At 43.8% G+C, this 13,402-nt stretch overlaps 1 protein-coding gene across 1 annotated transcript in view; it reads left to right on the forward strand.

The window, feature by feature from the left end:
- Window positions 1-256: 256 nt before the first annotated feature.
- The window catches only part of LOC126484426 (cytochrome P450 6k1-like), a 59,052-nt gene continuing 45,906 nt past the window's right edge, over window positions 257-13,402 (forward strand). Inside the window, exons 1-2 of the mRNA XM_050107939.1 lie at window positions 257-377; window positions 12,306-12,468. Coding sequence (XP_049963896.1) covers window positions 12,369-12,468 — 100 coding nt within the window. The 5' untranslated portion in view covers window positions 257-377; window positions 12,306-12,368. The remainder of the gene's footprint in view (window positions 378-12,305; window positions 12,469-13,402) is intronic.

Here is a 13,402-nt window from a genome sequence, read left to right on the forward strand (position 1 = left end):
GTAGCGCCTAGAACCGCTCGTCCACTCCGGCCGGTTGTAGGTAAGGCTTCGGACAGTCAGAGTGACCTGACCACAAGAGCCAGTCGCCACAAGTACCGCGCGTGTGCACACAGCTGCGCGCCAACGACCTGTCGCTAATGCCGGGCGGCGACGGGCGCTGGGCGTCCCTGCGCGGCCGGCTGGCGGCGGCCGTGTTCGGCGACGCGCGCGCCGAGGCCGCCTTCCCCAGCCTGGCCGCCGTGGCGGGCCGCCTCGCGCAGTCGCTGCGCCGCGCCGCCGGCATCGTCGACGTGCACGACTACGCCACGCGCTTCGCCATCGACATCGCGGCCTCCGCCGTCTTCGGACGACCCTGCGACGCCCTCGCACGTCCCCAGGTATGACAAATCTCCCACCGCCCGTACTGGACACAATGGCACGCTTTTTATCTACACTGAAGAGCTAAAGAAACTGGTACATCTGCCTAATATCGTGTAGGGCCCCTAATGTCGTATACGACCACGCCAGCACGCAGAAGTGCAGCAACACGACGTGGTATGGACTCGTCTTATATCTGAAGTAGAGCCGGAGGGAACTGACACCATGAATTCTGCACGGCTGTCCTTAAATCCGTAGGACTACGACGGGGTAGAGATTCTCTTCTGAACAGCACGTTGCAAGGCATGCCAGATATGCTCAATAATGTTCATGTCTGGGGAGTTTGGTGGGCAGCGGAAGTGTTTAAAATCAGAAGAGACACTCTGTAGCAATTCTGGACGTTTGGGCTGTCGCATTGCCCTGCTGCAATTGCCAAGTCCGTCGGAATGCACAATGGACACGAATGGCTGCAGGTGATCAGACAGAATGCTTACATACGTGGCACCTGTCAGAGTCGTATCTAGACGTATCAGGGATCCCATATCACTGCAAATGCACGCGCTCCACACCATAACAGAGCCTCCACCAGCTTGAACAGTCCCCTGCTGACATGTAGGATCCATGGATTCGTGAGGTTGTCTCCATACCCGTACACGTCCATCCGCTCGATGCAATTTGAAACGACTCTCGTCCTACCAAGCAACATGTTTTCAGCCATCATCTAGGCAATGTCGCAGTTGATGGGCCCAGACGAGGCGTAAAGCTTTTTATCGTGCAGTCATCGAGGGTACAAGAGTGGACTTTTGGTTCCGAAAGTCCATTACGATTATGTTTCGTTGAATGGTTTGCACTCTGACACTTTTCGATGGTCCAGCATTGAAATCTGCAGCAATTCATGGTGCACTCATGAAATGGTCGTAGGGGAAAATCCCCACTTCTCCGCTTGCTCGGAGATGCTGTGTCCAATCGCTCGTGCGCCGATTATAACACCACGTTCAGACTCACTTAAATCTTGATAACCTGCCATTGTAGCAGCAGTAACCGATTTAAAATGGTCCAAATGGCTCTGAGCACTATCGGACTTAACATCTGAGGTCATCAGTCTCCTAGAACTTAGAATTACTTAAACCTAACTTAAGTCACTAACATTGCCAGATGCCAAATTTGTTTAGTTTGCAGATGATACGAACAATGCAATAAAAGTAAATCGAGTATAGTTTTATAATTATGGAATAATGAAATTTTCGTGCGCATTAGTAAATGATTCATTGCCATTTGTCATTAAAACCCTGGAAAAAGATGCTGTATTCAGTAAAGACTTGGAAGAATGTCGTCGCCCCCCCCCCCCCCCCACATATACCTACAATGTGACGAGAAGCGTACAGAAGAGGCTGACAGCGTTAAGTTCTTGCGATTACTACTCGATAGTAAATTTAGCTTGGAGGAGCATACCGCAGAACTGCCGAACAGCATAAACAAATAGTCATATTTTAAATATTAATTACTAGATTCTAAGTTGCACATATTGACACTGGATTACTAGTTTTGGTCATAAGCTAGATCATCTTCAGAGCTGATTAACCACGACCTGAACCTCTAATGGAACGTTTAATTGACAACTTGATAAAATTTATCATTACTAAGTGGAGCTTCAGCATTAATGGAAGAGTTATCACTCTCTCATGACCATATTATAGTTCTCTTATTAATAATTACAATAACTGTAGGCTATGTTCTTATTCACACCGGGTGTCTTTTCTAACAATTGTCAGGCACATGTTCTCTGGTGTTTCAGGAGGTATTTGCAATTTCGTTTTTGCATTGTGTAGCTGGACTCAGCCGAAACAATTGCAAGTCATCACGTCTTTTATGCGACACCCAGTGACAACAGAAAGCGTCGGCTTGCTTCCTATTACAAACAGAATTATTTTTAAATCGGAATTTTACTTGCCCAAACGATACAGCGCAACCAAATTAGTAGAGTCCGATATTCGTTTTATCGATATGTATTAACAGGGAGAGCAAATCACGAAGAATAAGCAGCAATCCAGCAGCGAGTCAGTAATGCTGCAACTTGGCGACAGCAAATGGCTCTGAGCACTATGAAACTTAACTTCTGAGGTCATCAGTCCCCTACAACTTAGAACTACTTAAACCTAACTAACCTAAGGACATCACACACATCCATGCCGGAGGCAGGATTCGAACCTGCGACCGTAGCGGTCGCGCGCTTCCAGATTGTAGCGCCTAGAACCGCTCGACCACTCCGGCCGGCTGGCTATAGAAGTCAGCGCATGTCAGGGCAGTGCTATTACTGCTTGAGTGCTGGTTATTCTTCGTGCTTAACTGTCCCTATTAATACAGATCGACGAAACAAATATCGGACTAGACTAATCTGGGACCACTCCGTCGAATGAGCACGTAAAATTCCGACTTAATGATCATTTTGTTTGTAACGGGAAACAAACCGGCACTTTCCGTCCACACTGGGCCTCGCATGAAAGATATGTTGAGCACTATTTGTGTGGGCTGACTCCAGCTACACGATGCAAAAAATGAAATTGCAAATATCTGCTTAAAGACCAGAGAACATGTACCTAACGACTATTAAGAGAGTCACCCTCTTTATACAAGGAGGTCATAGATAGTATGAAAACCTTGTAGGGGGTTTCAGGGTAGGTTATGCTGAGAAATAATAACTGCTCAGAAAAAAATTAGATTCGTTGCGCCGTTTTCGAGTTAATAAGCATTGAACTTAGCCAATCAGGCCGTTGCACGCGCCAATTCAAGCGGCCCGCCAGATACAATTAGTGTCAATTTTCAAGTGTAGGTGATAGCACACAAGATTGCTCAGCCTTTAGCTTCGGTTCGATCCTTACTACGGTTCCATATCCGATTTTTGTATCGCTCTCTTGTTCGGTATTAGGAAACCATACGAAGAAGGTGTTAGGCGACAACGTCTCTGGCCGGTACTTCAATTTCTGAGCACAACGGCCTGATTGGCTAACCTCCATGCTAATCACATCGCTAATCGTGCAACATATCCAATTTTTTTCTTAAAAATTATTTCTCAGCATAACCTACCCCGCAATACCCGACCACCCTGCATAGTTATACAGTACATCGCGAGTATCGTGATTAATCAGATCAGAATGTGATCATGGCTTATGATCGAAACTAGCGATCTACTGTGAATATGTACAGCTAAGACAGTAATACTAAATATTTTTAAAATAGCTGAACAGTTGCAGAATCTCTCATATAATACGCCATTCATTATTAAATTCTTCATTTGCAACGCAGATCTTGGTATAAGTGGGTGACACAAAAATTAAAAAGATAGCTTGCTGCGTTTACTTTCATTTCGTTCAAACCAAGCTAGAATTCTCGGCGTCCAAAAGCGTTTAGTAAGAATTATTTGTGAATGCGAGACCAAGAACGACCGGCACGGGCCTGTTTGAGGACCTGGGCACACTGACTGCTGCTTCCCATTAAACTGGACGGTTATAATTAAAATGCAACTACTCATAAAGATCCAGTGCAGGCTGTAATTATCGTATAACAACGAAAACTGATAGATATTCTAATGCACTAATGTGAAACAGATTTACGCTGGAAAAAAATTGGTTCAAATATTGGCCACAGGCGTAAATTTTTCGCTGTGAAACCAAGAAAAGTGAGTGGAAATGTTTCCGTATGTAATGGATTAGGAATGGGAAGTGTACATAAATGTTCAAACAAGTAAGAAGTTCATAAAGTTGATTTTGTTGCTAATTGCTGTTTATACAGTTTGTTCAACATGAGTACCGGGGACGTCGACGAAATTCCCTACAGCCCAAATTTTGAACCTGCAGGCCAAAATTTGAACCTCTTTTCGTCCAGTGTAAATCGGTTCCGCATTAACGCATTAGATAATGCACAACGTATCACTGCCATACGATAATTACAGCCTGCACAGGAACTCTGTGAGTAGCTGCATTTTAATTAAAACCGCCTGGTACTTATTCCTTATGAAAATTGTCATAAGTAATACACATCTTTTCGAGCCCAGCAGCTCATTTCGTGCCGTCAGCGCTATAAATAAGATTAATCTTTAAAGGATTGAACATCACTCACTTTTGTCCAGAAAGACGCACATTAGTCAGCAAAAATATTTTAATAACCTGCAAGCAGCTATAAGAAATTAATTGCCAACAGACTTCAGTACAAGAGGAGCCTAAAGAACAACACGTAATGGCCAAAACGTTTAACTGCCTTGTCGAATTTCTTAGTAGATCCGATAAATGTGTGCATATTATTTTTATCAAATACCATGAGTATTGCGTGCAATCTGATTTCTGTACAGTGATTAGTGTAATGTCGTTACTGTAATGTGATCGATGTAATTTGATCAGTGTAAACATGTTATATAAATTAATTCTTTCTTCGCTACTGCTTTGCCACAATGACCTGTGAACTATCTTATGCAGCTCACTGTATTGAACTTTTAAGTTTTGTGACAAGTTTCTTATTGCCTTTTAAATTAAAACATGTTTAAGATTTTTTTGACGCATTCAAAATCGATGACTGGCATTCCACTTTGGATCTAGGCAAGGTAACAGCATGCTGAAAAGTATCCGAAAGACCTGAATCTAATTCCATATGATTTGCATGTAGCCAACACGATATAACTTTCATGCATGTTCTCTAAGTTCTTTTTGGTACAGTGGAGAAGATTTACGTTCTCTTTGGAGAACATTCATAATTCTTGATCATAAGGTATGTTCCATAATTCTACAGATTGACGTCAACGATATAGGTCTATAATTGTGTGCATCTGTCCTACAACCCTTCTTGAAAACGGGAATGACCTACTCTTTTTATCAGACACATGGTACTCTTCGTTGCTACAGCGACCTACCATAAACTGTTGCCAAAACGGGTGCAAGTTCTTTCGCATAAGCTTTGTGGAACCTTACAGGTATCTCATCTGCTTCTGATGCCATTCCACGATTAAGACATTGTAGTTGCTTTTCTATTGAGAGATCGGTTATCTAAATATGTGCCATTTCGCCGTTCGTACGATAGGTGAAGGGAGAGACCGTATTACGATTTTCCGCAGTGAAAGAGTTTCGGAAGATCGAATTCAGTATTTTGGCCTTCTCCCTGAAATCTTCCGTTTCGATGCCCGTATGGACACTGAGTGATTGAATAGATAATTTCGACCGCGTACTGATTTCACGTGAGACGAAAACATTTTAGGGATCTAGTCAGATCAGTTCACAAAATTTTACTTTCAGTGTCATTGAACACTTCTCTCATTAATCTCCTTAGGCTCATTGTCGCTTCGTTCAGCTTCTGTTTGTCTGGTAGGTTTTGACTTCTCTTGAATCTGTAATGTCGCTGTCATTGTTTACATAGTAGGTTTTTACAAGGCTGTTAAACGACAGAAGGTCTTTCCCATCTCTTAATAACTTTCTGGGAACATACTTGTCTAAGGCGTAACACTGCTGATTTTTATTTTTTGTGTGTATCGTGCTTTAAAGACACCCCTGTAAAGTCTGTGAATAGTGGTGAATAAGTCGAAAAGAGCCATGAAAATAAAGATGCCTCAACACATCACAAAAAAACATCAACGCCACAGGAACAAAATGAATGAGTACTTTATAAAAATTATGATGTTGACAGAAGACCAGTACACTAAGTGACATCTTCTCTTACTAGGTTAACCTTCTCTCTCTCTCTCTCTCTCTCTCTCTCTCTCTCTACAGGATTATCAAAGCAGACATGTAAAGAAGCTTTAATAGCTGTATAAACACGTGTTAATTGTTTCTGTAATGCCAATATAGCCTGATTAAGAGGTATCACCTCGACACCTGTCGATAAATAAATAAAATAATTTAGTTGTCACCAAATTTTGCGACTGGTAGCGGTATTTGAAAACTTTTTCATATTTTTGAAACAGTCGCGGTCGATTAATAGTCAGTATTACATTGAACGATGCTTTTAATTTTTTCCTTTTGTGCTCCACATCTTTGTCCTCAACACTGAATATTTGTAATGCGGAATACAAGTACTTCCACGTACTTCACTGCTATCGGAACTTCCTGAAGGCCGGTCATTGCCAGGAGAGCTGGGTCGCCAATGGAGGGAGCTGTTGGCATGGCAAAATGCTGCGTCGATTGGCTACAGCGGGTGCCTTGTGTACCGCACCGGGCTCCTGTCTGATAGTGTACCGATATGAAAATTCGAAGTATTCTTGCTCTCTAAATGGTTTCCAAAAATGTCGTTCGCTTGGCAAGGTATCTGAACTAACGAATTACTAAAATAAAAAAAGCGATTAACGGCGTCAAGCGCTCTATGAAACCTTAATATCAACAGCTCATTACTAACAATTTCACTGTACTCACTAGCGACACGTGGCTTTATGAGCAGATGTGCAGTTTGAAAGTCACCTGTCGCCTTTGTTATCTACCTCAGACTGATATTAATTATCTCAGGTATTCGTGAGCGTGTTTACACTTAAATGGACATCCGGAACTGTTTTGTTCTAGATACTATTCAAACCCAGCACCTATAGCCAATGATAACTAACTACACAAAGTTTTCGTGCTTGATCGAGACTTGAACAAAGGGCTGATCGTCACTGCTGACTAGGCATAACCAAACGAGGAATTTCTCATTTTTGGCCAGTATCAGTTAACAAGTCTCTACATGAAATTACACGAAGAAAATTTTTGTAGTTGACCAAGACCCAGGACTCCTATCCATTAAACTGCTGCCGCTGTTAAGTGATCACGAAATATCGTAAATATAGTTTCTTCATTCCGTAATAACAAATGATGATGATGAAGTCCCGTACTCCTTTACAGAGCGTAGGGAACGATGCGGGAGACCCGCACCGCCATACTAGGCAAGGTCTTAATGGAGGTGGTTTGCCATTGCCTTCCTCCGACCGTAATGGGGATGAATGATGATGATGATGAAGACGACACAACAACACCCAGTCACACCCAGTCATCTCAACACCTAGTCATCTCGAGGCTGGTGAAAATCCCTGACCCCGCCAGGAATCGAATTCGGGACCCGTGCTCGGGAAGCGAGAACGCTACCGCGAGACCACGAGCTGCGGACTAATAACAAAAGACCACATTTTTAAAATTGAAATGAGGTGATATAATTTTTTGTGTCGCACGAGGATTCTAACCCAGAACCTAATGGGATTGTTACCTAAGCACAATCAAACATCAAATATCGATACAATGTTAATAATGGGTGAAGTTTTGTGCTGGATCGTATTACGAATACTTTTTGATTTATTAAGGTAAGTTTTCGTCGTAAGATTTTCATGGTAAGTTGTAATGCATTTGTATTAAAGCAGTGCTTACATTTATAGAATTTCTTCCTGGTTTATTGAATATAAGAGAAAGATCATCATCATCATCATCATTATCATTTAAGACTGATTATGCCTTTCAGCGTTCAGTCTGGAGCATATCCCCCCTTATACAGTTCCTCCATGATCCCCTATTCAGTGCTAACATTGGTGCCTCTTCTGATGTTAAACTTATTACTTCAAAATCATTCTTAACCGAATCCAGGTACCTTCTCCTCGGTCTGCCCCGACTCCTCTTACCCTCTACTGCTGAATCCATGAGTCTCTTGGGTAACCTTGCTTCTCCCATGCGTGTAACATGACCCCACCATCTAAGCCTGTTCACCCTGACTGCTACATCTATAGAGTTCATTCCCAGTTTTTCTTTGATTTCCTCATTGTGGACACCCTCCTGCCATTGTTCCCATCTACTAGTACCTGCAATCATCCTAGCTACTTTCATATCCGTAACCTCAACCTTGTTGATAAGGTAACCTGAATCCACCCAGCTTTCGCTCCCATACAACAAAGTTGGTCGAAAGATTGAACGGTGCACAGAGGATAACTTAGTCTTGGTACTGACTTCCTTCTTGCAGAAGAGAGTAGATCGTAGCTGAGCGCTCACTGCATTAGCTTTGCTACACCTCGCTTCCAGTTCCTTCACTATGTTGCCATCCTGTGAGAATATGCATCCTAAGTAGTTGAAACCATCCACCTGTTCTAACTTTGTTCCTCCTATTTGGCACTCAATCCGTTTACATTTCTTTCCCACTGACATTACTTTCGTTTTGGAGATGCTAATCTTCATACCATAGTCCTTACATTTCTGATCTAGCTCTGAAATATTACTTTGCAAACTTTCAATCGAATCTGCCATCACAACTAAGTCCTCCGCATATGCAAGACTGCTTATTTTGTATTCACATACCTTAATCTCACCCAGCCAGTCTATTGTTTTCAACATATGATCCATAAATAATATGAACAACAGTGGAGACAGGTTGCAGCCTTGTCTTACTCCTGAAACTACTCTGAACCATGAACGCAATTTACTGTCAACTCTAACTGCTGCCTGACTATCCATGTAAAGACCTTTAATTGCTTGCAAAAGTTTGCCTCCTATTCCATAATCTTGTAGGACAGACAATAACTTCCTCCTAGGAACCCGGTCATATGCGTTTTCTAGATCTATAAATCATAGATACAATTCCCTGTTCCACTCATAACACTTCTCCATTATTTGCCGTAAGCTAAAGATCTGGTCCTGACAGCCTCTAAGAGGCCTAAACCCACACTGATTTTCATCAAATTGGTCCTCAACTAATACTCGCACTTTCCTTTCAACAATACCTGAGAAGATTTTACCCACAACGCTGATTAAAGAGATACCTCAAGAGAAAGATATAAGACATAAATGAACCATTAACAATATATTGTCACATATGCACTAAAACTGTCTGACAATGCTAAGGTACTGGAGTTTTCGAATTCTACGCCTTTAGAAACCTACTGGTTCGGAGATAAAGTTGTCGTCAATCCAAGCGTAAAGGGCATTTTCGTCTGCAAAGAATTTTTCTTGATGATTGTTCGGTAAGAAGCGATAGAGGTAAAAGTTTGAGAACGCAAGATCAGAAGAATAAGTGTGGTAGGGATGGTCTTGTACTGCAACAACACTTATGCAATTTCCTGGTTCTTATTCTTGTAATGCGACCACTCAGTTGTTGCCTATAAATAGCAACTGCAGTGGACAAATCAGATGTATAACATTACATTCTGTGCACTCACACGCGCCTCTTCTTCAGACAGTTTTTTGTTAGAGCTAACCATTTCTTTGTTCTTTAATAAGTTAACACACGGTCGTTGAAATCCCCATCAGGCCACCAAATTTAGGTTTTGCTTTGCTTCCTTAAATCGACTATGGCAAATGCTGGGATCCTTGCTTTGAAAGAATACAGTCGATTCCTCATTCATTCCCTATCCTCCTCAATGGATGTGAGTGTCTCACGAATATTACGAGGGCGTGCTGAAAAGTAATGGCTCCGAATTTTTTATGTGAAAACTCTCAATGCTTTTAAAATAAAGCAGACGTTATTAACATACTACATCTTTTATTCTTCAAGACCACACGTTTACTTCTCAGCATAGCCACCTTGGCGACGAACACATTTCCTCCAGCGAGAGACCAGTTTGTTGATTTCTTCACTGTAGAATGTTTGACTCTTTTGACAGAGCCACATCCTCACCTGTGCTTTCACCCGCTTCATCTGTTTCAGAGTGAAGTCTTCGAAGGTGTTGTTTTAAGCTTTGGAAACAGATGAACATCAGATGGAGCCAAGTCAGGACTGTATGGAGGATGATGGATGAGAGTGACCTCAAGGCGCGGATTGTTGCAGGTGTCGCAGCGCTTGCGTGCGCTCTGGCGTTGTCATGCTGAAGTAGAGGGTGCTGCATGTGTGAAAGAACCCTTCGAATTCATGCTTTCATTTTTCTGAGGAAACAGTACCTTTCAGGGTTTATTGTGGTGCCTGTAGGTATGAATTCCAAATGTACCACACTTTGATTCAAATGGCTCTGAGCACTATGGGACTTAACATCTATGGTCATCAGTCCCCTAGAACTTAGAACTACTTAAACCTAACTAACCTAAGGACATCACGAGGCAGAGAAAATCCCTGACCCCGCCGGGAATCGAACCCGGGAACCCGGGCGCGGGAAGCGAGAATGCTACCGCAAGACCACGAGCTGCGGACCCACACTTTGAACATCCCACAACACTGTTACCACGCCTTTGCTTACTGATGGCATAGTCTTGAAGTACACTCATGCTCATAAATTAAGGATAATTGCCGAATGTGGTGCCACACAACGTGGCACTACACAAAACTGGCGCTAATAGCAAAGGCACATAGGGAACACACACGACACAGATCGGTAAGTCCACAGTATTGGTGATAAGTTGAGAAAACCGTCCCGAAACACATGTGCTACAAAACGCCACTGTTTCCCGCTCATGTAGCCCGACATAAAGATGGGATATGAACACCATGCACACGTATACAGGGAGTACAACGAGTTGGCATACTCTGGATCAGGTGGTCGAGCAGCTGCTAGGGTATAGCCTCCCATTCTTGCACCAGTGCCTGTCGCAGCTCCTGAAGTGTCCTAGGGGTTTGTAGACGTGCAGCGATGCATCGACCGAGAGCATCCCACACGTGCCCGATGGGATTTCGGTCTGGAGAACAGGCAGGCCACTCCATTCGCCTTATTTCTGTTTCAAGATACTCCTCCACGACGGCAGCTCGGTGGGGCCGTGCGTTATCATCCATACGGAGGAAGGTGGGACCCACTGCACCCCTGAAAAGGCGGACCTACTGGTGCAAAATGACGTCCCGATACACCTGACCTGTTACAGATCCTCTGTCAAAGACATGCAGGGGTGTACATCCACCAATCATAATCCCACACCACACCATCAAACCACGACCTCCATACAGGTCCCTTTCAAGGATATTAAGGGGTTAGTATCTGGTTCCTGGTTCACGCCAGATGAAAACCCGACGAGAATCACTGTTCAGATTATAACTGGACTCATCCTTGAACATAACGTGGGACCACTGTTCCAATGACCATGTACTGTGTTCTTGACACCAGACGTTACGGGTTCTCCTGTGACCAGGGGTAAGTGGAATGTACCTTGCAGGTCTCCGGGCGAATAAACCATGTCTGTTCAGTCGTCTGTAGACTGTGGAGACAACTGTTCCAGTGGCTGCAGTAAGGTCCCGTGCAAGAGTACCTGCAGTAATCCATGGCGGTCTGAGGGCACTGATGGCGGTGTTGTCCACTGTGGACCTCCCGTACTGTAGCGTCTGGACACGTTTCCTGTCTGCTGAAATCGTTGTCATAATCTTGAGATCACACTTTGTGGCACACGGAGGACCCGTGCTACGACCTGCTGTGTTTGACCAGCCTCCAGTTGCTATAGTATTCTACCCGTCATAACGTCATCAATATGTGTTATTTGAGTCATTTTCAACACACAGTCACCGTTAGCACGTCTGAAGACGTCTGCACACTTACTCGCTGCACCGTACTCTGACATGCACCAACACACCTCTGCGTATGTGGACTGCTGCCAGCGCCGCCGTGCGACGACCGCAGGTCAAATGCACCGCATGATCATACCCTGAGGTGATTTAAACCCGCAAACCGCCCACCAGAGCGTAGTTCACCCTGTATGAGCATTATCCTTAATTTATGAGCACGAGTGTATTAAGAATAATAATTATTTGATTAGCTGAATGCGCAGTGTCTGTTCCTTCGAGACAACAGACACCACACAGTTCCATATTAAGAATAAATATGTCTGATAAAGAATTGTGGAACATTATTTATTGAACGTCCCTCGTATTGGACTTACAGTAAATTGAGATATAGCAGTTACTGAAAGTAGTTTATTGTACCAAGTAATAAGTGCTGTTTTACAAACCTACAAAAGAAGCGAGAAGCACCGAAGTGAGAATCGCGGTTGCGGATAACGCACTTGCCAAGTCCAGAGTTAGAGCCAAAATGAAACTTCCGTTGCGTTCTGTTGCAGAACGATTTCTCGCGCTGGGTGAAAGACAGGAAGAACCCGCTGGCGGAGTACTTCCTGGAGGCGATGGTGATGGACACGGTCAACTACCGAGCTCTCACGGGCACTCGCCGCGCCGACTACCTCCAGCTTCTCATCGATGCCACCAAGAGCAGCACTCAAGGTGGTCAGTATACCGGGTTTCCTGCTATTCTGACCACGCCTGTTCCTAGACATCATCACATTTCATTCATCTATTTGCTTCCACAGGCTGTTCGGAAATCCCCGTTACGAACCTCAAGCACTTATAGAAGAGAGTGACTACGTAATATTTTGAAAATGAACTCATGTCCAGAAACGTACCGTCCCTCCACGGCGATCTCAATACCAATATGTAACGCGTCCACGTCTGATGAGGAAAAGAGAAAAGTATCAGTTGATTGTCCCGGTATGCAGTAGGGGAGACAGGGTGATGTGTACCACGTCAGTCACCTAATGTCACTTAACCGTTTGCCTTGCTGCGAGACCTATTAAGTGCCTGTGCGTCTCCGATACTGTAAACATGTTTCGATAGACATTTTCTCAAAAAAACAGACATGCTCCTTGTGAATGAATGGCGAAGTTCCAAGAGACGGGAGAGCTACTATTCGGCTCTATCACGGACGTTTTCCGCAACGTATCACGTCATCGCACAAACTTTTTGTCCAAGTTACGCAGCGGCTTCGAGAAACAGGTACCTTCACCGTGAGGATGCAAGGTTGTGGTGCACCACGGCAACGCCGCGAGCCCAAATTTGGTGAAGATGTACTACATCGCGTCGAATAGATACTGTCAACGAGTACTCTAACAACTAAGCGTGCAATGGGTATTAGTGTTAGTATCGTCTGGGATGTTATCCTTTAGCATCAGTTACACCCGTACCATTTACAAATGGTAAACGCTATGGGTCCAGCCGATTTTCCACAACGCCTTACCCACTGTACGTGGTTCCTGCACCGCTGCATCGACACACCCCTGTTTTCACGTCACGTTCTGTTCACATATGAATGTAAATTAACAAGCGACTGTGTTCTGAATTCACGAAACAGCCATGTGTGGGCAGACGAAAACCCTGTTAGATG

Source organism: Schistocerca serialis, chromosome 6, assembly GCF_023864345.2.
Source record: "Schistocerca serialis cubense isolate TAMUIC-IGC-003099 chromosome 6, iqSchSeri2.2, whole genome shotgun sequence".
Classification (NCBI taxonomy): domain Eukaryota; kingdom Metazoa; phylum Arthropoda; class Insecta; order Orthoptera; family Acrididae; genus Schistocerca; species Schistocerca serialis.